This window comes from Amphiprion ocellaris, chromosome 14 (assembly GCF_022539595.1).
Source record: "Amphiprion ocellaris isolate individual 3 ecotype Okinawa chromosome 14, ASM2253959v1, whole genome shotgun sequence".
NCBI lineage: Eukaryota > Metazoa > Chordata > Actinopteri > Pomacentridae > Amphiprion > Amphiprion ocellaris.
In genome coordinates, this window is record NC_072779.1 from 2651776 (window position 1) to 2677621 (window position 25846).

General features: G+C 39.3%; 1 protein-coding gene across 1 annotated transcript; it reads left to right on the forward strand.

Moving 5' to 3' along the window:
* Nucleotides 1–251: 251 nt before the first annotated feature.
* Nucleotides 252–25161, forward strand: psmg1 (proteasome (prosome, macropain) assembly chaperone 1). Its single transcript, XM_023270312.3, has 7 exons — nt 252–459; nt 3633–3736; nt 5524–5669; nt 8468–8530; nt 9014–9212; nt 22070–22200; nt 25003–25161. The coding sequence occupies exons 1-7, from the start codon at nt 338–340 to the stop codon at nt 25078–25080; spliced, it is 843 nt and encodes a 280-aa protein (XP_023126080.2). The 5' UTR covers nt 252–337; the 3' UTR covers nt 25081–25161.
* Nucleotides 25162–25846: the final 685 nt, after the last annotated feature.

Consider the following 25846-nt stretch of genomic DNA (forward strand, 5'->3'; position numbering starts at 1 on the left):
GGACCTTCTAGCTGCAAGGCGAAAGTGCTAACCACTACACCACTGTGCAGCCCTTAAGTTGAGATAATCATGACAGATATTTCTTTTTTGGCAATATGTCAAATTTTATTTTATCTGTGTCCGAGAAATGTCTTTAAACTAAGTTACCCAGTACAAAAACACCTCTTCCCATCAATTCCCTTCACGTTTGTGAGATTGACGCTTTTATTCTGAATTGGTTAGGTTGAGGCTCTTATTCTGAAGGGCTTTCTCTCAAAGCGGAAGCGGTGATAACCGTCATGGCCGCCGGTCTCGGTCTGTAGCTAAACTTTCACTTAGTTCTGGAAACACGGCGGTGATGGCGACGTTTTTCGGGGAGGTGCTGTCGGTTTATTCTCGGGCTGTGGAGGAAGAAGAGGAGGACGTTGACGAGGAAAACGAAGAGGATGAAGAAATCCGCCGAGAGCTGGAGCAGAAGAGGTAAGAACCGTTAGCTAGCTGGCTGGTTAGCATGGAGACAGACAGAATGGAGGGATTTATTTAAGTTAGTCACATACAGACACAGAAAACAGTCAAATTTATATTTAACAGACGTGTAAATATCTGTGGACCTCATCCCCACCTTTTGAAATTAATTTGCACCACGCGTAGCTCCTGGATAGACATCAGGTTGAGCTAACTGAGCTAACATGACACATGAAGTTTTAGTTTCATTTCAACGCCCCCTCATGTGACCACAGAGACATTTCTGTTCTTTTCATGATTTGATTTTTTATTTTTTAAATAACTTTGGCCGTGTTACGGAATACAGTGTGGTAAAGGTGTGTTTAAAGGGTTAAAATCCTGAAAATTAATTCATATTTGGTGATCAGAATCAGAACTGATGTTTGTTAAAAATCAGTGACAGTTGAAAATATTATTATTGCAAAATATTTTTATACTACTTTTATGATGGTTACTTTTTGTCCATAAGGTCTTAATAAACTATCAGACTGAATGTTGTTGCTAATCATTGACAGATCCTAGACTGTGATAATCAAATTAATAAATACAAACAAATATTTAAATAATAAAAATCCAATTAGCACTGATTATTCTGGAAAATTCTGTATATTTTTTGGGTTTGTTTTTGTTATTAATCAACACTGGTGTCATGTCAGTAAACTGGCATTTAAAAGATTTAAAATTCTGAAAATAATCAATATTTGGTGGTTAGAACCAGGACTGATTTTGGTTAAAAATCAAACTTGGTGACAGTTCAAAATGTTATTATATGTCTAACTCAGTGAAAGTGGAAAATGATATTAATATACAATATTTTTGAAGTTTTTTTTTTCTTTGCAAGAGATCCTGTGTGTCACTTTTTAAGGAATCCTGGAAATGAATGAATACTTGGTAGCTATGATCATTCAGGACTTACGTTAGTTAAAAATCAGTGACAGTGGAAAATATTATTGTACAATGCTTTGATGGTAGTTGTTTCATTATGAATTTTTGTCCTTAAGTTTCTATAAAAAGCATCCAATTAGCACTGATTATTCTGGAAAATAATATATTTTTGGGGTTTATTTTTCTTTTTAAACAACAGTGACACCATGTCAATTAACTTGCATTTAACAGGGTTAAAATCCTGAAATTTAATTTTATATTTGGTGGTTAGAATCAGTACTGGTGTTGGTTAAAAATCAGTGACAGATGAAAATCTTATTATTGTAAAATATTTTTATGGTAGTTTTTTCATTCTAACCTTTTGTCCTTAAGGTCCTATGAATTTAAAAACATCTGACAGCACAAAACAATAATAAAGCAACACATTGAATGTTGTTGCTAATCTGTAATAATCACATAAGTAAATGAATAAATAAAAATAAATACATAAATTAAAAAAAACGTCCAGTTAGCACTGATTATTCTGGATAATAATATATATTTTTTGGGTTCATTTTTTTGATTGAACAACAGTGGCGTCATGTCAGTAAACCGGCATTTAGAGGGGTTAAAATTCTGAAAACTAGTCATTGAATATTTGGTATATTCTACCTATTCTACCTTTTATGGACTTGACAATAGTATGAGATATTGTAAAATTTTGCGTTGTTGTTGTTTTTTTTTTTTAAAAGACAAAGTCATTTTTTGAGACAGTATAATATTAGAAGGGACGTCAACACATACATTATGTGACAGGAACTTCCAGCTAGAGCCAGTTTTATTTAGATTTTTCTGTCATATGTCAGAACAGATGGAGACCATGGATTTTACAGTTTATAACAAAATAATCTGGAGCAACAAGTACAATATTTTTATCTGAAATGTATTGGAGTTAAAAATTGCACTAAATTGAGTTCATCTACTTCGATACTTTCCTGCGTTGGTAGCAGCAACCACAACTTCTGCAATGTAAAGCTGAACAGGATGCAAGAAAAATGTATTATTATTTTGATAGAAATTACGGTGTAGATGTCAATTTTTAGAGGGAATGGTCATTTTTACTTTTCTTTTTCTCTGTGACAAATATAAAAATGAAGATAAATGAGGAATTTTTGCTGCGATCTGCATCAAACAAGATTGTTTCCTTATATCTAGAGGATCTGATTTGTCAGCCAACGCATGTTTGTAGCCCCACAGTACTTCATTTACTTCATTGGCCTTATTGCAGATATTTAGCTATGGCAGCATGTAGTCAGGTGTCGATTTATTAGGTACACCTGACTAAAACTAATGGAGTCTAAGCAGCATCCCGTGTGGTCTTTTTAGAGGATGCATTGTCTTTAATTCTACATATATGAATTTCTATTGTTTTCAAAATCCTATTTATATCGTGAGAGTTGTCTGATAACTCTTCTGTTCAACAACACCCCTCTGTATAGCTCAGAACAGTTTATTTGTATCACAAACTACAATTTACGCTACATTAAACTACATTACTCTAAAACAGACTAACAGATTTGGATGAAATTTTCAGGGAAGGTCAGAAATGACACAAGGACCAAGTGATTAGATTTTGGCAGTGATGCAGCTTATAGTCTGGATCCATGGATTAGTTAAAGATTTCTGTATCATTGCCAGATAGCGACACAGTGTCACTGTAACCATGACAACAAGTGAACACTACATCAGCTGCCTGCTGACGATCACATGATTGTGATCCTAATACAAATCCACCTCTGAGGACTTATCAGGACTTAGCCATCAGAAATGATCCAAGGAACAACTGATTAAATTGTGGGGGTGTTTCTGAGTCCCATCAGTTCTCACTGCTCGCTACATATTTAGGTCACGTGATTCGGTATCCGTACATAACGTAGACATGCATAACACAGGACTGTGCTCAGTGTAAGGTCATTTTTTTATTAAAGATTTCATCCCTCAGAAATGATACAACTGAGCAGCCTTGGAGGAGGACTGCTCTCTCTGAGTGCTTTTCTTGTTATAAAATCTGAAGAAAACTTGCCTTCCACACCCACATGGAAACACTCGATCTGAGGAAGTAACGGTGGCTTCGCTTTTTATCAGTATGGGTCATTTTGTCCCACAACACACCTGCATTTCTGTCCTTCCAGCTAACTGCGGACACCTGCACTTACTCCCAGGTGGAATTCAGCAGATATCCTAAAACTGTTCCTCTTTCTCTGACCCACATCACTATTCATCAGGGAGGTTGTTCTGCACTGGAGTCCTGAAGTCTCCGAGGCGCTGAGGTCTGGAAACAAGCTGCAGTGCTCCGACTTCATCCTGGCTGTGGGACACAACGCTGCCAGTAAGTAGCTGCCAGCTCGCCTGTACGCTACATCACCTGTGATGGGTCCATTTAACCGCACACCCAATATTATTACAGAGCAAATGAATCTTTAATGATCGCTGTCTGGAAATTGGAACATAGTGGAGTCTGCAGAGCAGATGATAAAGTGTGCAGCGAGCAGGATATGGTGCTAAAAACCTGCTGTTAATGTCGTACAGGAAGCTATGAATGATACAGCTGGTTATTGTTATTCTTTATCAGCTAATCTGCTGATTATTTGTTCAATATGTGTCTATAAAATGTCAGAAAAGAGCAAAAAACCCCTTTCTAAAGCAGAAGATTATGTCTTTATACTGCTTGTTTTGTCTGATAAGTAATCTAAAACACAAAAACCTTCAGTTTACCGTCACACTAGCCTAACAAAAGCTAAATTACCTCACAGGTAAACAGTTAATTGCTTAACCCTGTAAGACCCAAATCTAAAAAATCAAAATATAAAAAATAAAATGAACAAAGAAACAAAAAAAATAATAAAAAAATATATAAATCAAAATGCAGAAAAAATAGCAAAAAATAAAATAAAACAAAAAAATACAAATAATAACAATTGTAATATATAAACGCAAATATATAAGAAAATGTTTTTTTGTTTTAAAAATAAAACCAAAAATAAAATGAATATAGAAAAAATTTGTAAAAAATAAATAAAATAAACAAATATATATATATATATATATATATATATATATATATATATATATATATATATATATATATATATATATATATATGTAAACCCAAATATAGAAAAAAATTGCAAAAAAATACATTAAAACTAAAAAATATAAATAGTAATAATCATACCTAAACCCAAATATAGAAGAAAATGAGCAAAAAAAAAAAATTCAAAAATATAAAACAGATGTATTTCTGCAACAGTGGGTTTTTACAGGGTTGATAAAAAAGTTTCCAGCAGGTCTGAACAATTTGGGGAAAATAACTAATTGTAATTTTTGTGGCCAATGTTTGATTTGATTTGCATTTTAATGTCTTAAAGTCATTCTCCACTTCAATAATATTCTAATATTTTATAATATATATTACTATGTAAAATTTTGTAACTTTAATAGATTTCAAACCCATAATGGAGCAATAGAGTAGAATAGAATAGAGTGCTTTTTATTGTCATTATACGCACACAATGTACAGTGAAATTACACGACAACTGTTGTAGTGCAACGTACAAATAAGACAAAAGATAAAATATATAAATATATATACAAAAAGAGCCGATAAGACAGTAAGAGAACAAGCATATATTGCTCTGCTGACAATCGCCTGAACACTGAGGATATATGATAAATATATATCATTCAGGATATGAAGCTAGTTAGATATTAGCCATTAGATATCATCAAAAGTGACCGTCTAATTTATAAAACCACTGACTCATCAATTTAAACTCTGGGACATAACGTGTCATAAACTGCCTTTGTGATTTTCTAATTGCACTAATTAAAATTGCAATTTTGATTTGAAATCAGTTAATTGTTCAGCCCATGTTGTCAATAAAGTTTCTGCTGATCAACTGGTAGATTAATCCGCTCATTGTTTCAGCTCTAAATGATGTTTTCTTTCTCAGTTCGTTCTCATACAGAATATGCTGTTGCCTGCTAAACAAAGCAAACAGTAATTCATATAAATGTAAATTTCACATGTCCGTGTCACAAAGATAAACTGAAAAAGGAAAAGCCTGCGTCCATGTGTGAGCGGTCGTTGAATACTGAGAGGATCTGTCTTCGCAGGCTTCCTGTCAGCGTACGTCCTCAGCTCTGCAAACTGGGACGCAGTTGGACACGCATCAGTGTGGAACGAGAGGAGTCGGGCTGTAACCGGGCAACACAGCGAGGAGTCGGCATGTGTTTTCCACAGACGCAAGGACAACCCGTCAGTGAGTGACAGACGGAGCAAAGAAACAGCTCCTCAGAATGTGTCTGCTTTTGATTAACGCCAGAAAGCACCTGGTGGAGGAGAAGCTCGGTTTAATGAGTTCTCTCCTGTTTTTCTATTTATTTCTCAAGTGCTATTTACCGGTTTATATAAGAGCATGTTTTAACGGCTGCACCCGGTTTGTTGTCACACTACAAACGGACGGAAAATAAAAGGAAAAATCTGAATAAATCACGGGGGAATGCAAAGTAGAAATGATAGTTTGTAGAAGTCATTTCTACGTCTGCATCCTTCAGCTCTATCTCACATTGTCATAATTGTATCATAATTGATCTGATGTGTTTTTGCTGCAGTGCACTTCAAAAATAAAGCAAGAAACCTCGCAAAAGTTGGAGAGGAGGTTGTTACGCGGAGGATAAATGAATCCTGGTAATCTAGTGTCGGCTGCATAAACTGTCAGAACTCAGAGTTATAACCCAGCGGCTGATTGTGCGTTGAGGTGCGTGTGCGTCGTCCGCACGTGATTTAATCAAGATAAACTCTGTGAACGGCCGTGTTCGATGGCACCGCGGCTGCCGAGGAGGCTTCAGATTTATCACGCGTGTCCCACCACCGAGATTTAATGTAGTGGAGGGACACAGGAGCAGCTGTGGACGGGAGATACTGCAACAATCACACGCTTTCATTTAGGAGATCATCGATTCAGTGAAAACCCTGTTATCACAACCTTCTTTTTTTCTTTTCAAGCTGATTTAATTGCATTTGAAGGTGTGTTTGGGGGCATTTTGGCCTGATTGAAAGCATTAAATTCTGTGTTCACACATGATGAGAGAATGTTTGTGTGTTTCAGAGCTGCAAGTTCAGTCAGTCAGCGGAAATAATAATCTGTTTTCTTTTTTTAAAAATTCTTTATTTTTCAGTTTTATCAAATTTTTAGTGATGGGTACAATTCATATGTGCCAGCATGTACACAATATTATCATTGTTCTTTAAAGTAAAATAAAATACAATAAAATGAACAGAAACATGAGCATCTTTATGAACATTAGGGAGTGACGCTACATTGTCTTTAAATTGTTAGACTCAAAATTTAATTAGGCTTTTTAATTTTTATATATGCAGCCCATTTTTCCCAACAAGCTACAAACCAGTCTTGTTTTTGATTTACAAACGCTGTCATCTCTTCCATTTTATAATTATCCAGTGTTATATCCCACCATGCCGACATGGTAGAAATATCATGCGATAAACATTTCTTAGTTATCGATTTCTTACTTACTACCAACAAAACACTCAATAGATATTTATCCTTTTTTCTCCAGTCCTCTGGTAAACATCCAAAATAAACAGTTTTTATTCCAAATGGAATTAGATGATAATAATCTGTTTTCATAATCAATTTATTGTTTTAAGCCAAGCACACATTTGCAAGTGAAATGAAAATTTATGTTTTCTGGTGTTTTATAGAACAAACAATTAACTGACTAATGAATAGAGAATCTTTGGGATGTTCTGGAGAAGACTTTGGTCCGACTCTCCCATCATCAATATAAGGTCTTGGTGAAAACTTAATCCAACTCTGGACAGAAATAAAAGCTGTGATGTTGCAGAAGCTTATTGAAATGATTCCACAGTGAATGAATGCTGTAATCCAAGCTAAATGTGGTCCAACAAAATATTAGAGTGTGCAGCTTGTTTTTTGGACAGGCAGTGCATATGAGGTGGCAGGAACACATCTGGCATCACGCTGCTTGGGAAGCTTTGGTAGGATTGCCCAATATAAAACAAGAAATCATGTTAAGATAGTAATATACCGTGATAATTTGTCAAAATGACTTTAACTGAAACATCTTTTCTCTGTACAATCAACACTCTCATCTGTGCTACACTGGGCATCAAAATACCTCCCAGTCGTAACTGAGCCATTAAAGCGGAGCTCCATATGTTGCCTCTGTTTTATTTGTCTTTCATTATCATATCAGGGCTCTCCGTCTTTGATAGGCCTGTCATGATTATTACATAATCGCAGTTATTTGAGCTCTGTTTGCATAATCATTTCCATTCATCTGTATAAAAACAGCTGCATCTTTTGCATTCCCTTCTTCTGCTATGGTTTGAAGGAGGGGTTTTCAAATCTGAGTTTCTCCACTTTAGTAGTTCTTTGTTCCTGGCTTCCTGTGTGATCATGATTATCTTATTTCAACCAACTGACACTCAACAACTGAGCAAAGATGGACTAATACTGCTGAGTGACACAGCTTCAGACCACACGAATACTTAAAAACAATCTGTCCAAGAGATATTTTTTAGTTTCTTACTCTGTGAAAGTGGAAAACAGTAAAACTCTCCAGAACTGCTATATTTCTGATTTATCTCTACACAATAATCCTGAAACTGTTTGGAGCCAACCTGAGGAGATCTGTCTCTTGCTTTGGAATCCTCTGGTTTCAGGGCATCAATCTAGGGAGGTTTAATTTCTCACATTCGACCGACTGCACTTCGATGACCATCTATTGACACCACAGCACACATTTTGCTGTTAAGCCAAATGAAAAAGCAGAGCCCACAATACCTTGAAAGAGGCGATTTGTTGGATTTACAGCAAAAAGATGGTGATTAAAGAGGCTGATGCTACTAATCTAAAACTAATAGAGGCATAGAATGAGTAGATAAAGACAATTAAACTGTTAATCGCAGTTATTTGGGAGAATCTATCGTGGCAGCTTTAGTCTTTGAGTTATACTTGCATGTTTTATTCCACAAATGCTAATTAAAATGTTTGTCGTTCTTTCCCTAAAGGTTTTGATTTGCCAAGTGACCTGCTACCTTGCAGAAGACCAGCTGTTTCAATGGACAGAAAAGGTACATTTATACCCCTATAACAGCTGGATGACTGATTGTTTTATGTTGGGATGCAGAGACGTTTAGGGCAGCTTCCCTTCCTCAGCTTGCAAACACAAACCAGATTTAAAGCTGTGCACAAGTTTGTTTTCTTTAAGTCACGAAGCCCAGAAATGTGGCAGCAACAGAACTTTTTTAGAACCAAGAATCTGTTGAAGCGAACAGCACGTTTATACCATAGAAATATCTAATCAAACAAGCATAAGAGCATGCAGATATGATCAGGAGCTATTTCAGACCAAACAGGAGAAAGACAATGTGTGCTTTATAAATAAATATATGATTATTTCTTGGCTCAGATGGTTAGAAATGCGCGCCCTAATGAAGTAGAAATTGAGCGTACATTGCTTCATTAGACTGCGATTGTCAAACATGCAGATGTTTCTCAGGTTGATCATCGTGTAGAAGACGTTCTCTTTGGCTCACTGTGTCTCTCTGTTGTAGGTGTTTGAATGTCTGCAGCACAGAGAGCTGAATGTGATGGTGCTGTCAGACGGATCGGTGGCTGATTACAAGACAGCCGACTATCTGTGCAGCAGCTCGGCTCCTTTCCTGCGTTCTCTCCACACCGGTGCTTTCAGTGATCGGCCTGTCTGCCAGCCGCTGGAGCAGCCCAACATCATTACTGGACTTCCAGCTGCAGGTACGCTCAGCTCCAGCATTTTAAACTCCAGGTTGTTTCTCTTCCTCTCTCCTGTTTGCAAACAAAGAGAATGGACCCAACTCTGAATGCTTTAGCAAAGGAATGTCTCTTGATGCCAGACTTGTAAGAAGACATTTTGGTGTCGGATGCATCATGGATAATCGGTTTTAGTCCACAAATGTAACCACAACGCTTCATATTTACATTTAATCTTAGCCAAGCTGCAGCTAACGGCATACTCATACATTAGGACAAGGGCTGGAACTTTACCACGTTAATTTCGATTAATTAATTACAGAAAGAATAACGCATTTAATTGCATCTTTCTCAGTTCCCTAATTTCTGGCACACCGATAAAGCTGATGAACACTCCAGCCCAGTAGGTGGCGCTAATGAACCGAAAATCTGTTGTCCAGCCGTGAAGAAGATGCACAGGAGTGATGGCAATGCACAAGAACCAGAGCTAACGTTAGCTAGGACAGTCCTGGTACCGGCTAATGGTGTAGCCATCCCATAATAGACCACTTTAGAAGACATTGAAAGTGTTTGATTTTACAAAAAGTCTTAAAAATGTTAAATATAATCACTATAATTGCTCTTTGAGTTTATAGTAATCTGTGAATGTAGTAGACTAGTAGAGTCAAACTCATTTTAGTTCAGGTTCCACATTCAGCCCAGTTAGATCTCCAGTGCACCGGACCAGTAAAATCACAGCATAATAACTTATAAATAACCACAACTACAAATTTTTGCTTTGTTTTAGTGCAAAAAAGTTCACATTTAAGGAACTTTCTTTTTTCAAAACATCATAAGCAACCTGAAATTTCATAGGAAAAATAAATTCAGTTTCATCAATATTATTTCTCAGTTTATCATTTCCACATTACAACTTCCAGATCAGAGTGTCTACAAAGGAACACAACATTTAGTCACAAGTATCTGGAACTGAATGATCCAGGATTTTACTTATGATCAAAACAACAAAAGTCAGACAAAAAAAGACAAAGAACAAAAAAAAGACAAATATTACAAAAATGAGACAAATGACACGAAACAAAACAAAGAGACAAAAAATTAGACAAAAAAGTTACAAAGCGACAAATAAATTAAACAAATGACAAAAACGAGACAAAAAATTCCATAAATGACACAAACGAGACACAAAATGACAAACACGAGAAACAAAATGACAAAAACAATACACAAAACAATGAATCAAGCAAAACGTAAAAAACCAAAAATAAGACAAAAAAACAAGCGAGACTAAAAGGAAACACAAAATAACAAAAACATAAGACAAACGATAAATCAGACAAAAAGACAAAGCAACAAAAATCAGACAAAATATTACAAAAACGAGACAAAACAACAAAAAATGAGACAAATGACATGAAACAAAACAAAAAAGAGACAAAAAAATGTGCCAAAAAAGTTACAAAGCGACAAAAAAATTGAAAATCGAGAACAAAAAAACCCACAAAACGCTGAATAATGACAAAATAAGACAAAAAGCACAAACGAGACAAAAAGGAAACACAAAACGACAAAAATGTGAGACAAACAACGAAAGTCAGACAAAAAAAGACAAAAACCAAAAAAAACCAAGACAAAATATTAAAAAAATGACACACAAAATGACAAACGCGAGAAACAAAGTGACAAAAAATGAGACAAATGACACAAAACAGGACGACACGTAAAATGACAAAAACGAGACGTAAAACAACAAAAACTAGATAAAAATGGACAAAAATGAGACACAAAATGACAAAAACAATGCACAAAACGACAAATAAAGCAAAACACAAAATGACAAAATAAGATAAAAAGCACAAACGAGACAAAAAAAAGACAAAAAACAACAATAACAAGACAAAATATTATAAAAATTAGACACAAAACGACAAAAGAACAATGGACAATCTAGTATTTTCCTTTCTGATCAGAACAACTTGTCATGGTCTAGAAATTATTTTAAATTTATAGTTTTATTAATTTACAATCTGCAGTTAATGTCTTCTCTGTAGTTTTTACACTTTGAGGGCCAGATTGGACCCTCTGGAGGACCACTTTTGGCTCGCGGGCCGCATGTTGGACACCCCTGTAGTAGACAGATGAAAAATGCAGATAAATATAAAAGAAACAAACATTTTTGTTGTTTAACTTCACGTATGTCTCTTTATCAATTCAGTCGTCGACCTAAAGTTATTTGAATTGAAGAACTTTGTGTCAAATATTGCTATTTGACAAAAATGCGATTAATTAATTACAAAGCCTCTAATTAATTAGATGAATTTTTTTTTTAAGCAGGACACTTGAATCCATCAACCACTGATAGATAATTGTTTGAAACAGTTTGACTGGTCAATCAAATGAAGAAAACTCACAGAACAAGTTCTCTACACGTCGTTAAAATGGCTTCTCTTGTATGACAGCTTCAGCAGAAGTCTAAAAACCACAATTAATTCCCAATTTCCAGGTGTGTTCCACTGAAATCTGTCCACATTTAAACACCATGAGCTTCATAAGACATGTGAGGCTTGGGAACATGAAGGGATGTGATAAGTTTTCAAAGCTAACTCAGCACTAAGACAGATAAAGAGCAGGACAGTTATCTCCTCAACGCAGACAAGTTATTTACGTTGCACATTTAAAACAACAATCGCTTAAAACTGAGGCCTGATTGACTTGAAACAATCATTTTTCATTTCAGTTTTTATGGTCTGAAACTGAAGTAAATTGATAAAGTCATGTTTTGTTCCATCTACTGGAACTGATGTTTGTTGTGTGTTATAGCGTTTATTCTCACTTTGTCAATTTATTTATTTATTTATTTATTTATTTATTTATTTTTTTGTCTGCATTTGTTCTCATTGTTTAACTCCACAAAAGGGGAGTCAACATTTTATGAGATTGATGCATATTTTAGTCTTGCAGCCAAATATTTTAATATTTAGTGCATGTGTGTGACCATCACCGGCCCTCCCTGAAAGCTAAGCAGATATTCTTTATTAGAATTCCCTATTATGAGCCAGGGAGGGCAGTGCTACACCTCAGTGATGTGTGGGGGAAACAAAGACTGGACAGGACGAACAGGACGAACAGGATGAACAGGGATAGAAAATAACAGGCGTTGCTATTGCAATTAAAGATTGTAAGGTGGTGTGTTATGCCCAACTACTAACTGCCCATCAATAAAAAAAAAAAAAAAAAATAAATAAATAAAAATTTGAAAAAAGAAAAGAAAACCAAACCAACACAAAAGAAAAAGAGATTCAATAATAAATGAACAAATGGTACTGAGCACCATAATTGTGGGTGTCTTGATAGTATAGAATAGAATAGAATAGGCCAGAAAAGGATACTAGTGCGAGAGAGAATGAGTTTAGGGTAGAGACTGGAGAAATTCTCAGCACATTCTGGCGGGACCCATCAATCGCTGAAATGGGACTCGGCAGTAGCTGGCAAGACCTGATCAAACATGCAAGTGTGAAGAACCCCGAAGCCCAGAACAGCAGTCACGGCAAGGCAGGGCCAAGTCAACAGGGCATCCCTCCCCCCGGGCCGTAGGAGCCACAGGGCGGCACCCCCAGAGAGCCACCGGGGCCACCGTGAACGACGCGAACCCGGAGAACAAGAGGGAGCAGCTACTGACACCCCCTGCGCGCCCAGACCGACCCAGGCGGCCCGGGGCACGAGGACCCACCCGCCACCCAAACCCTAACCCCGCCCACCCCAGTCCCCACCAAACCCCCCACCCCACCACCCGACCCGCCCACCCCCACCCCCTCTCCCCACCCCAAGGGGGCCAACGGCCCCACACAGCCAGGAAGCCAGACACAGGGGCCGAGCGGCCCACCGAAGGGATGGCAACCAGCCCATCACAAGGCAGGCCGCCACCGGGAGCCGGCCAGAGGAAATCGGAGCCGGGACCCGATGTGAGTCCAGAGGGTAAAAATGGACAGTGTGGTGGGGCCCGGCGACGCCGACAGGGAGGCACCCCGCATACCCCCCGCACCAGGCCCCAGGTGAGCGCAGTACTCCCAGGGCCCCCACTCCCCGCAATGCGCCCTGACAACCCACCAGGACAGAGTCACCACATGCCACCAGCCCGCAGTACAGCCACAGCGCCCACCAGGACGGCCAATCCAGCCCCCGCAGCCCACCAAGAGCCATCGCACCTGCCCGGACCCGTCGGGCACGCAGGAGAACCCCCCCCGACCACAGCCCCCAGGTCCCGGGGACCCCCCAGCCACAGCAACACGGATGATGGTCCACCCCCGCCACACCATAGCTATAAGGGGGCCGGGTCCCACCAGTGAGGCCATATTAGTGAGATCCCCCCATTACTCCCTGTTAATATGTCTCCCGATCCCAGACTGGAGACATTATCCCTGCACCGTGATAGTGTAACCCTGAGTGTCATGTGGTGCATTAAAAGTGGGGAGGCTGGGCGAGGCGTCCAGGGGGCGGGCCAGAGGACCACAGAGGATGGCTACTCTGCAGCCTACCCTGGCCCAAGTTCCCCGAGCCGTCCCAGACCTACCCCCAAGGTGTGAGTGTATGTGGTGCATTAAAAAGAAATTAGAGAGCAGGGGAGGCAAGCAAGAGGGTGATGGGGAAGAGACAAGGCCGTAGAGCCCTGCCATCCGCCCCACCACAGAGCCCATCATTCCTGCCCCCACCTGCTCTCGGGGCCCTAGCTGTTGTGTCCCTATATGTGCCTAAGACTAACTATATACAGTGACGTGTGGAGTGTGTGAAGTGCACAGTAAGAGGCAGTCTGGTGTGGATCCGGCCCATGAGGAGAGAGCAGCGGGGGAGACAGGTAGTAAGACCACCGGTACTGATGCAGAGGGCCCCCAGAGCCCAGAGGCAAGAGGCCAAGGTGAGCCCACACGAACCCGACCGGCCCGGCCAGCACCGAAACCCCCAGAAGTCGCAGCGCTAGAGCAGCGCCCCGGTAGGCGCCACAGCCCCACCACGGGCCAGCCGCATGCAGCACCCCGCCCCGGAGGGAGGACCAGGCCGCACCACTAGGAAGCAAGGGCCATGAGCCCCCACGCCCACCCCGGAGCCGGCACGTCCAGGATGCAGGGCGCCCACTCCGCAGCACCACCGAGACCCCACCCACCCCACTACTCCCCAGGACAGCACCGGGCCCGGACAGAAGCCCCCAGCCAGCAGAAATTTATCTCCAGTGGCGGCACACAGGCAAGTACCAAGGCCTGTGCCCGGATGAGCCAGAGCCACCCCCCCAGAGAGACCACCCGGCCCCCATGCCAGACCCCCAGGCAGCGGAGGGCCCCCAGCCCCCCCAGGGGAGGGAGAGGGGCGAGGACGAGCGGCCAGGCAGGAGAGGAGGGAGGAGGAGGGAAGCAGAGCAGGAAAGGACAGGGGAGCGACCGGAGGGCCGACCCACCCCAAACCCCAGGGCCAGCCAGGGCGCCCCAGAAGAGACCAGCCGCCGCCACCCCCAAGGCCCCGGGAGAGCGCACAAACCCAGCAGACCCAGGACTCAAAGGGAGAGACACCGGGGACACCCACCCCCAGGCAGAGGGGCCCGAGCCACGCAGGCCCCGCAGAGCCAGAGAGCAACCCCAAGAGCAATAGGGAAGGGACACCACCAGTGTATGCACACAGCCTTGAAGTCCATGGTGCCATCCTACTTAAAAAGGTAGAGGGTTAATAAGCTGAAATAAAGCAGAGAGAAGTCAGACCATACACACAGACAGAATAATAATTACAATTTTATGAGGGAAATGGCATACGCCCACATACAAGCGGAGGCTATAGATTAATATTTATTGATTTAATAAATGGAGACCATTTTTCTTTGAAGGAGTCCAATTGGTTTTTTCTGATAGCAGATATTCTCTCTAGTGAAATGTGTTCTGTGAGGAGGTTCAGCCAATGGGTGATGTTGAGGGCTTTCTTATCTTTCCAGTTAACTAAAATTGTCTTTTTGGCAATGGCGATAGCTGCAAGTGTGGGTTGGATATGAATGTCTGGAAGGGCTGTTTGCGTTAGATCACCAATTAGGCAAACGTTCGGGGAATGTGGAATCCCGCAGTCCAAAATATTGGAGAGTTTCTGCGTGATTGTTACCCAGAATTGATAGACGGGTGTACAAAGCCACAGAGCGTGAAAGTAAGTGTCAGTCATGTTTTGGGTGCATTGCGTACATGTGTCTGAGCGTGAGAAGCCCATTTTATACAGTTTATATTGCGTTATATGCGTTCTGTGAAGCACCTTAAATTGGATCAATTGTAAGTTGGTGTTTTTAGTCATTTTAAATGTGTTTTCACAGATTTGGGTCCAAAAATCAGAGTCAAAAGATTTGGATACGTCTTTTTCCCATTTTTGAGTTGGTAGGTGTATAGAGTGTGTCTTTGAGAGTAAACCATAAATTTTTGAGAGATTCTTCTTATTTCTTGGAGAGAGTTTCACAATGTAGTCGACAAATTCAGGTGGCTGTAAATCCGTTGGCTGTAAAGTAGTCTGAAGCGATGGAATTCTACTTGTAATAGTCTTCTTTACCTGTAGGTACTGAAGAAAATTTCCATTTCTTATTTCAAATGTTTGGAATAAGTTTATATATGTCCTAAATGTGTTATCATCCAGAAGGTGATGGAGGTGAGTGACTCCTCTCTCTGCCCATGTGCTGAAATAAAGAGCTATTTTGTTGTTTGCAAAATCAGGGTTGTGCCAGATTGGGGAGAGTATACTGGGTTTTAATTGGGAGCCTGTGGTTTCCAGTGCTTTCCACCAAGCAGACAAGGTGGAAGCGATCATAGGGTTCTTGAAGCAGGAGTGATGTTTAAGGGCAGAAGTGATAAAGGGAAGGTCAGAGATTTTGATCTGGTTACAATCTAACTGTTCTAGTTCCAGCCAGGAGTTATATTCTTCATGAGGATGTATCCATTTGGTGAGATATTGTATTTGGTTGGATAAATAATAATACATGAAGTTGGGAGCCTCCAGTCCCCCTTCGGATTTATTCTTCTGGAGGGTAGTCAACCTGATTTTAGCCTTTTTATTCTTTGAGTAGAATTTACCAATAGCGGAGTCTAATGATTGGAACCACTTTGATGTGGGTTTAAATGGAATCATGGAGAAAAGATAGTTGATTTTAGGTAATATTTTCATTTTGACTGTAGCTATTCGTCCCAAAAGGGAGATGGGGAGGTTGTTCCAACGCCTCAGATCATCACAGACTTTGTCCAAAAGTGGAGTGAAGTTCAGGTGAACTAATTCTGAGAGTTTGGAGGAAATATTTATGCCCAGATATCTGATGTTGCCAGTAGGAAAAGAATAATGCGAGTTTTGGGCTGCGGGCTTCCACGAATTTTCTGTTAAAGGTAATATAATTGATTTTGACCAGTTGACGGAGTAGTCTGAAAGACGCGAGAAGGTTGTGATGAGGTTAAATACTTCCTTTACTGAAGTTTTGGGTTCTTGTAGATAAAGTAAAATGTCATCTGCGTATAGGTTAATTTTATGTTCAGACTCCAGAGCACAGATACCTTTGATATCGGTGTTCTGACGTACAGCTGTTGCTAATGGTTCGATAAAGATCGCAAACAATAAGGGAGAGAGTGGGCATCCCTGTCTCGTTCCCCTTTGCAGACTGAAGCTTTGTGAAGTGATCCCATTAGTGGTGACTGTAGCCTTGGGTGAGTTGTACAGAGCTGATACCCACTGGATAAATGATTCTCCGAAGCCAAATTTGTGGAGCACAGCAAAGAGAAAGGACCAATTAACTTTGTCAAAGGCTTTTTCTGCGTCTAGTGACATAACAATAGCTTCTTTGTTGTGGCGTTGCGTCAAAGAGATTAGATTTAGAAGTCTTCTGATGTTGTTGGTGGAGTGTCGGCCATTTATAAATCCTGTTTGATCGCTGTGAATTATTGATGGGATGATTTTCTCCAGCCTAGAGGCGAGAGCTTTTGAGATAATTTTGATGTCGGTGTTGATTAGTGACAGAGGTCGATAGCTAGAGGGAAGCGTAGGATCTTTGTCTGGTTTCAATAATAATTTAATTGCAGCTGTATTCATGTGCGGACTGATATAACCATTATTTTTAATCTCTGTCACTGTCCTGAAGAAAAGGGGTGCTAACATTGACCAAAAATGTTTAAGAAATTCAGCAGGGAAACCATCAGGACCAGGTGCCTTGCCTGCTGGCATACTGTCTAATGCACATTGTAATTCTTTCATAGTCAGTGGAGCATCTAATATGTCTCTGTAATTTGACGTTAGTTCGGGCATGTTTAGATTGTTGAGAAAATTATGTATATCTTCTATGTTTGGGTTAACTGCTGCTGAGTATAAACTCTGGTAATAATTATAGAAGGTCTGGTTGATTTCCTGAGGTGACTGAGTATACTTTCCTGAGGGATCCTGAATTGCTGTTATGAAGGATTTTTCTTTATTGCGCTGGAGTTGGTTCGCCAGAAATTTTCCAGATTTATTATTGTGTTCAAAATCATTATATCTTAGTTGTTGTAATAAAAACTCTGTTTTCTTGGATAGGATATTATCGAGGTTTAGTTTTGCATTTTGTAGTTCGGACCATAATTGATCACTTGGGTTTATTGCATAATTCTCTGTAAGTTGTTTAATTTTTTCTTCAATTTCTTTCTCTGTTTGTAGATCTTTTTTTTTCTTGTATGAGGAGTATGATATTATTTTACCTCTGATTACGGCCTTTCCAGTTTCCCAAAGCAAAGATGGAGATAAGTCATTAGAGTCATTGTTTTTTAGAAAGTCTGCCCACTCACTCCTTATTACTCGATCAAATTCTGGATCTTTGAGTAGAGAGATGTTGAGGCGCCAAGTCTGAGGAGGTTTAGGGATGGAATCTGTTTGCAGGCTGAGTGATATTGGTGCATGGTCGCTGATAATGATTGGGTGGATTTTAGTAGTAACTTTATGTGCGATAGAGTTATTTAAGAGGAAAAAGTCAATTCTTGAAAATGTTTTGTGCACCGGAGAGAAAAACGTATAGTCCCTCTTTGTAGGGTTTTTGAGTCTCCAGACGTCGTCTAGTCCGAAATCTTTCATATAGTCATGTATGACTTTAACTGATTGTGACTGTTTAACGTGTATTGGACTATTAGATCGATCTACTGAAGGGTTTAAAACTATGTTGAAGTCACCACCGATAATAGTTATTGAGTTAGCAGATAAGTCTGCTAAGTGAGAGAAAACAGTGTGAAAGAATGCTGGATCTTCATTATTCGGAGCATAGAGGTTTACAATAGAATATAATTTATTAAAGATTGTTGCCTGGATAATAATATATCTGCCCTCTGAGTCCGTTACTGTACTGTTTAAAGTGAATGGAATTCTCTTATGGACTAGAATGGAGACCCCTCTTTGTCTGCTGTTATAACAAGATGAAAAGATAATACTGTAATTCGAGTCTGATAAACATTTTTCTTCCGACTGTAGTAAATGTGTTTCTTGAAGGAGCAAAATATCTGCTTTTAATTTAGAGACATAGTCCATGATTTTAACTCTTTTTGTTTGTGAGCGTATGCCATGAACATTCCAGGTTACGATATTAAACTTGAACATACAGAGAGAAGATGTTCTGTCACTGAGTATGTAGTAATGTAATATAACATCTGTGTGTGTCCTTGTGAGCTGTCTGTTGCTGTCTGTGAGCTGTGAGTGTTGGAGAGAGATGTATACAGCAGGTCAGGATCTATATATACATTATATAATAGCACATCATTGCCTGACAAACTATCAACAAACACATTATAAAACATACAAGCACAATAAACATGGGGGGTACATAGAGTGTGAGTGAGAGTGTGGAGGGTGAGTGTGTGAGAGGGGGAGAGAGCTAAAGGGAGACATATAGAGAGGGAGAGAGAGAAAAGTAGAAGGAGGAGGGGGTTCTCCAGTGGGGAGTGTAGGTTAGGAGAGTGAGACATTTACACCTGTGAGTTTTTTTTTTTTTTTTTTTTTTAATAACATTTTCTAACATAAATGACTAAGTGATATATTAAACCTTTAAGCCATTTTTTTTTTTTTTTTTTTTTAGAAGAGCCAGGGGGTAATGGAGGGTTCCCGAAATAGCTGCCCATCTATGTATAGTTTGTCCACAACCAGTGCAGTCCGTTTACCTTTCTGTCTGTGTTCTTTCATGATGGGATATAATACTTTGCGCCTCTCGTTGATTTCCCTGGGAAACTGGTCGTTCATTCCGAACGACGTGCCTTTCAGCTCCCGTCCTTTGCTTCTTACGAGCACTTTCTGCTGGAAGTGCTCGAACTTTGCAATGATGGGGCGGTGTCGGTTTCCTCCTCGGGGTCCGAGCCGGTGGACGCGGTGGAAAGTGATGTTTTTCACCGTTTCCGCAGGGATTTTAAGCGCCGACACCATGAAGTTTTTAACAAGGGTCTCTGGGTTATCCGGTGTGGACTCAGGGATACCAGAAAAGATCAGGTTGTCCCGCATGCTCCTCGACTGGATGTCCAGGACGGTCTCCCTCAGGGTTTTGTTTTGTTTTTTAAGTGTATCCACCTCTGAAGTGACCGCTGTCAGCGTGGACCGGAGTTCGGTGTTGTCCCTCTGCAGATCCTCGATCTGCTGGTGGGTGAACTCCAGGCTTGCTTTCAGGTCTTTTATCTCCTGGTGAAGCAAGCTAAGGATATCGAGCTTCTTATTAATTGACTCGAGAACACTTACCTGGATATCCGTGACCTCCAAGTCTTGTGTGTCCGTCGAGGAGTCTGCCTTCTTCCTCTTGCTCGGGTTGGCGTCTTCCATCGTGCACCGGACGAAGTAGTCGTCAATAAAGTTCTCAAGGTCCTCCACTGTGAGCACTACCGTTTCCGATCTTGAGCAGGCTATTTAGTTAGGTTGTTGTTTTATTTATTTATTTATTTTTCATACAAATACGTCGAGATAGCGGCGATTTGTTTACTTCTCATCTAGCAGCTGGGAGCCGCCATGTTGAATTACGTCACTCTCACTGAATCTCGCGATCTCACAGCATCTCGCGATCCACAGATTTGTTGTTGAAGCTGACAGGTGTTCAGGTGTCAATTTATTTTAGTCAAAACTAAAACTATAGTTGTGAAGCTCTAAGCTGCTTCCTTTAACCAAGTGTAGATGGAATATTTTGCACTTTTCAGCTGCCACAAAAATAAACATCCATGATAATTTCTCATCTTTTAATTTAACATAAACGCGCTTGATAGAATCAGCAGTACGTCTGTCTTTAACAAACATTTATCTGGCTTCTACGTGAATATATTGAAAGAATAAGATCAAATCCAGCCACTGTTTGTTGTTTCTGCTATCCCAGTGTTGTTGTTTAGACACTTAAGGAAAAATCAGCCTCTAAGTTAACGTCTTTTCTGCTCACAGCTGTTATTTTACACCTGATGTTACTCATTCTGAAAGCATCTTCAACTGGCTTCTGTATATATTCAATGAGAACAGCTGGCTAGTTTGCCAATTACGCTAATGAGGACAAGCTATTGGACGTCGTCTCAGACAACGTTTGATATCAGACCAGTGACTGCTCTGTCTTGTAGCTGAGAGGATAAATATTTTGCAAGCAATATAGAATGCCTGAGAGCCAAACCGAAAGACAATTCCACCTTAACTGATGCTGAAAAGGCACAAATTGGTGAATAAAATTAAGTGGTTCATGCTCATATTTTCTGGAAAATGACCCCTAGACCTCTAATTTAATGTGTCCCCCACCTGAAAGTTCATTAGAAATCCACACCCACAACAACAACATGTATCACATTGAAGGAACGCCCAGTAGTCTTCTTCTTTTCAGTAACACACACCCGCAGACTTTCTCCTCACGTCTATAAATGAATTAACTAAAACTGCACAGCAACAGGCTGTTTGTTACCTGAATGTAAATGAAAGCGTGTAAAAATTAAATTCTTACATAAATTCCTTTACAAAATGGCAACAACTTGCCCAGAATGACTCAGAATGTGTCTAAGATGACTAAGAAATCTCCAAATACCTAAAAGTTGTCCAAAATATCTCCAAATGTTTCCAGAATCACTCAAAAACCGTCCAAGGTAATTCAAGACCTGAATTAAAGGAGTTAGAAATGAACCAAAATGACCAAGAAATGTCAAAAATGACGTCAAAATTGTTTTAAAAAAATGATCCGAACTACTCCAAACATATTCAAAATGCCTCAAAACCTTTCCAATCAGTTTTCTATAACCAACTCTGAGCATCAGTATTATGGGATGTATCATAGTTTCAGCAGTCCTAGAGACAATCATTGGTTTGCTGGATGTGTTTCTGTTTAGTTTGTCCACAATGAGGCAGAAATTTAACAAAATACCTCCAACTTTTCCAAATTTCCCCCCCTAAAAATGCCAAAGATGACTAATAAATTGTCCAAAATACCTAAAACCTGATAGAAAATTAACAAAAAAGAGCCAAAAGTAGTTGAAAATGACTCGGGAGTCGACTAAAATGACACTGAGCTTTTCATGGACTGCAACTACGGCTTTATCTCGGTTTGATTCTTTGCTCTCCCTGCTGAAGTGTCCTTGAGCGAGACATGAGTCCTGGTTTGCTGCTGAAGTGCGTACGTGGGGACAAACAGTCGCTTTGGACCAAACTGTCTGCCAACCGAATGAAATGTAGCGCCATTAGGCTCGTCTCCACTCCCAGCACACGTAGTCCTGCATCCTGATGTGGTCACTTTGGTGTCGGGGCACTTAGAGACATTGAGCCCAAACAAACAGATGTTTTATCAGGATGAAGAACCCCAACCTGCATCTACACGCCTCCTTTTATTGTGCTGTCACCAAATTAACCTCGCGTCCTTCTCCTTTGTGCTGTTTCATCAGTCCTGAACCACTGCCAGGTCCACCGCGTCGCCGCCGTTGTTTACCAGTGTTACAGTGATGTCATCGGCCCCGACTCTGTCACCATGGAGACCTATAAGCTTGCGCTAACCAGGCTTGGCAGGTCCATACAGGTGAGCCGCTTCTCTTTGTGTACGTGAAGGGGGGGTTTAGGAAAAGGTCACAAAGGAAAGGATACGCTCAAATGTCCAACATCGCCAAATTGCTCTTCTGGCTGAACCCCAGTGGATGATGTAACTGCAGATTTTAAAGGGACATTACACAGATATCAACATTAAACTTCCCAAATTTATTAATTAAAATGATAGAAAAACTTTGGGAAATCACAAATTGTCTGAAATTATATGTTTAAGTATCCAAATGAGGTGTTATATGGTCTTAAATGACATACAGGCAGCTCGAAATTCTTGTTTTTTTTTTTTAAATTTAAAACTTCTTTTAAATCACTTCTTAAAATCCCCTTGCTTTTATTTGAGGTTTACTTTTAGCTTTAATTAGTTTTAGTGTTTTATTCTGTATTATGTCCTGTTTATTTTAGATGTTCTCTCTTGTTTTATTTTACTTTTAGCTGTAATAATGTAGTCTAATTCTTTAATTCTCTATTTTTTTTTTTACTTTTAATTTTAACCCTCAATCTTGTTCTTTCATTTTCAAAAAGCCTAGTTCCCTTGTTTGAGTAGCTAATTATTCATTTAATTTATTATCATTTTTACTATTTATTTTAAGTGTCTGCTCTGGTTTGTCTCCTATGTCTCTGTGTTTACATGTTTTAACTGTTAAAGCACTTTGTGAACGCTGTTCTGAAAGCCGCTACAGAAAAAAATGCTTAATTTTATTGTTGTTGACGTATTAAAGTCAATGTTTTTCACAGAGGGTATTTTAGATATCCCCTTTTATCCCTCTGTGAATCAGAAAATACTGTCAACAGCCAGAATCAGTCAATTTTAGATTTGTTTTTACGAATTAAATGTTCCATAAACTCTTAAGAAACTCGTCTGTAGGAACCTTCCGATTAAAGATGGGAGTAAAACTGGAAGGTTTGGTGCTGCTGAAGTGGAGATTTCTGTCCATTTTAGAAAACAGCCTTTAAAGATAAGCGTCACCGTTCAACCCCACAGACGCAAGGAGAAAAAATGTGGTAAAACAAACACCTAAATGTGTATTTGTGATGTTTTCTTTCCACTAGTAGAAAGAAAATCTAAAACTTGACCAGCGCATGTGTTGCCTCGAGTGTCTCGTCTGGTGGGAATACAGTTGTTGTGTTTGAGGAGCTGCCGCTTCCAAAAATGTTCTGTACTCCCATCTGATTTTCCTTTTCAGCAATATCCACAAAGAACATGTGAGTCTCCTTTGACAGTTCATGTAGCGTTAAGTTTCACTGACCAGTTACTTCAGCCGTGTTTCTGAGAGATCTCGTTTTGTGCCTCGGTTTGGCGAAGTGGAAGCTTCTAATTACTGCAATACTCGGGAGACTGGCCGGCTGTTGCCATGGCGAGGAGGCCAAATCAGAACAGAACTGCTGCCAAATGAATCCAAAATGAACCCAGAATTCAAAGGTGACGTGATGCAAGCAGCAGATTGTTCTCCGTTATCTGCAGCTTCCACCTGCTGATGGCGACACGCTGCAGTTCGGAGCTTTTGGTTTGATCTTTTCTTGCCAAAACGCACCTTGCGGGTCGTTGTTAAGCTTCTGTCACAGTTTCAGGAGCTTTTTATCCACAAATTTTTCAATGCAGGTGTTTACGGGTGGATGAACCGGGAGAGTTTTCTATTTTAACTATGACTTGAGTTCATTAGTGTCTTAAATAGTGACTTTTCTGAACAAAGTTAAAGGCTTTTAAAACACAAAAACACTCTAAAATACAGTTTATCTATAGATGGATGGTTCTGAAACCACATGAAATCATAGTTCACTCTGTCTTACAGTAGCTCAATTCAGTTTTCAAAAAATTTTGTACAAAAATTATAATTAATGTCCATTCAATGTACCTGGAATGTTCCCCCGTTATGCAGATTTTTCCTCCATTTTAATTCCTCGTATTTCTTCTACTTCTCCTCAGTTGGATCCGTTTTAATTCCAGGTATTTACAGGTGGATGAACCAGAAGAGAGAACTATGACTTGAGTTCATTAGTGTCTTCAATAATGATGAAAAAAAATGCATATATCACACTTTTCTGAACAAAATCACACGGTTTTAAAACACAAAACACTGTAGATTCTCTTTCTATCGAGAGAAGTTATATTTTTACAACATCTGAAAAATTAGACAGATATACACAAACTATATACATCCAGGGTTAGGGTTGGGTTAGGGGTTAGTCAATTCAATTGGGTTAGGGTTCAATTCAATTCAATTCCCATTGATATAGTGTCTTATTTTTTTGTTTTTGAAAGTTGATTTGGAATACTTCAACACAAAAAGAAAACAGCAACAAGAGACAATAAGTTGCTCAAAAAGGAGCAGGAAGAGGTCAAAGCTTATCTAATCCCACCCTTCTCCTTACATAATGATTGCAAATCTATTCATTCTGCTTATATAAAATAAAATACTACCATTTATTAACAGGAATAATAATCATGGCTAGGGGTAAAAAAAAAAAAACAAGAAGTCACATTTTTCCAGCAGAATTCTCTCCATAAGTGCGATTTTTTACTCTTCTAGTGAAGTTGGCAGACGTTTTTCCCCTCTTCATCTGTTATGTTAGGCCTCCTTCTTTCTCCCATTTATCCCTTATGTGTCTTCTTGAGTAGTTGTTATAACTGTGGAGACTTTTGTACAGTTGTGATATAATTTTCAAAGAATTGCGAGCAAGATTACTAATTAATATCTGTTAAAATGTACCTGGAAAGTTCCCCCGTTACGCAGATTTTTCCACCGTTTTAATTCCTCATATTTCTTCTGTTTCTCCTCAGTTGTATCCGTCTCCCAGCACAGACGTCCTCCGCAAGTTTGCCAGAACCACCGACATCCAGAGTAATCTTTACATCTAAATCTATCCATGTTTCACTCTATTTTCATGTGGTAAATGTTGTCATTTTCTAAATAAAGATAATAAAATGTCATCATAATGATTTACTTTGGTCTGTCTATAAATAATGTGTCAGTCTAATTTAAAATGTGGAAATTTATGAATTAATTAAATATATACTGGGAGAATTAGTGTGTCTGTAAACCTTTCCCCTCTATGTAGATGTTTCTTTAGGGCAGAAAATGTAATAAGGACCGACAAGCAGAGATTATAAAAACACCATTAAAAATAGTTGCATTTACTTAAAGCTACAGATTTTGTAATGGATTGAAATCCCTCTGATTTTTGAATTAAAGAATGCTATTAGTACTTTTATTGCGTTTTCCTTCTAGAGAGTCGCTTACTCGGTTCACCACTTCAATTCACAGGGAAATGTTGTTTTATAAAATAAAGTACGGATGTTTTTGATGATTTTGACTGATTTAATGCAGCACCGCCAGCAGATCAAGATTTTGAACTTTAGTTTGTGACTAAATGGCTTCAAAAGTCAGACTTGTGCTAGTTTCCTTTAAAAAAAATATTTCTTTTATTTGATTAATATGCCTCATTGCTTGATAGTAACAGAAATATTTATATTTATTTATCAATATTGTGAAAATTAACTCAATTGTAGCCACTGTTATTATAGTCATGTTGAGTCTTTTTTAGTAGCTACTGTAGGTTTGGATTGCTATTGTGTAAGAAAGGTCGAACAGCTCAGGCTAAAATAACATTTTTCACTTGTCAAA

Coding starts and splice junctions, on each gene's coding strand:
- psmg1 (XM_023270312.3), top strand. CDS start 338: ATGGCGACGTTTTTCGGGGAGGTGCTGTCGGTTTATTCTCGGGCTGTG. Junction 5,670..8,467: donor GACGCAAGGACAACCCGTCA/GTGAGTGACAGA, acceptor CTTTCCCTAAAG/GTTTTGATTTGCCAAGTGAC. Junction 8,531..9,013: donor TGTTTCAATGGACAGAAAAG/GTACATTTATAC, acceptor TCTCTGTTGTAG/GTGTTTGAATGTCTGCAGCA.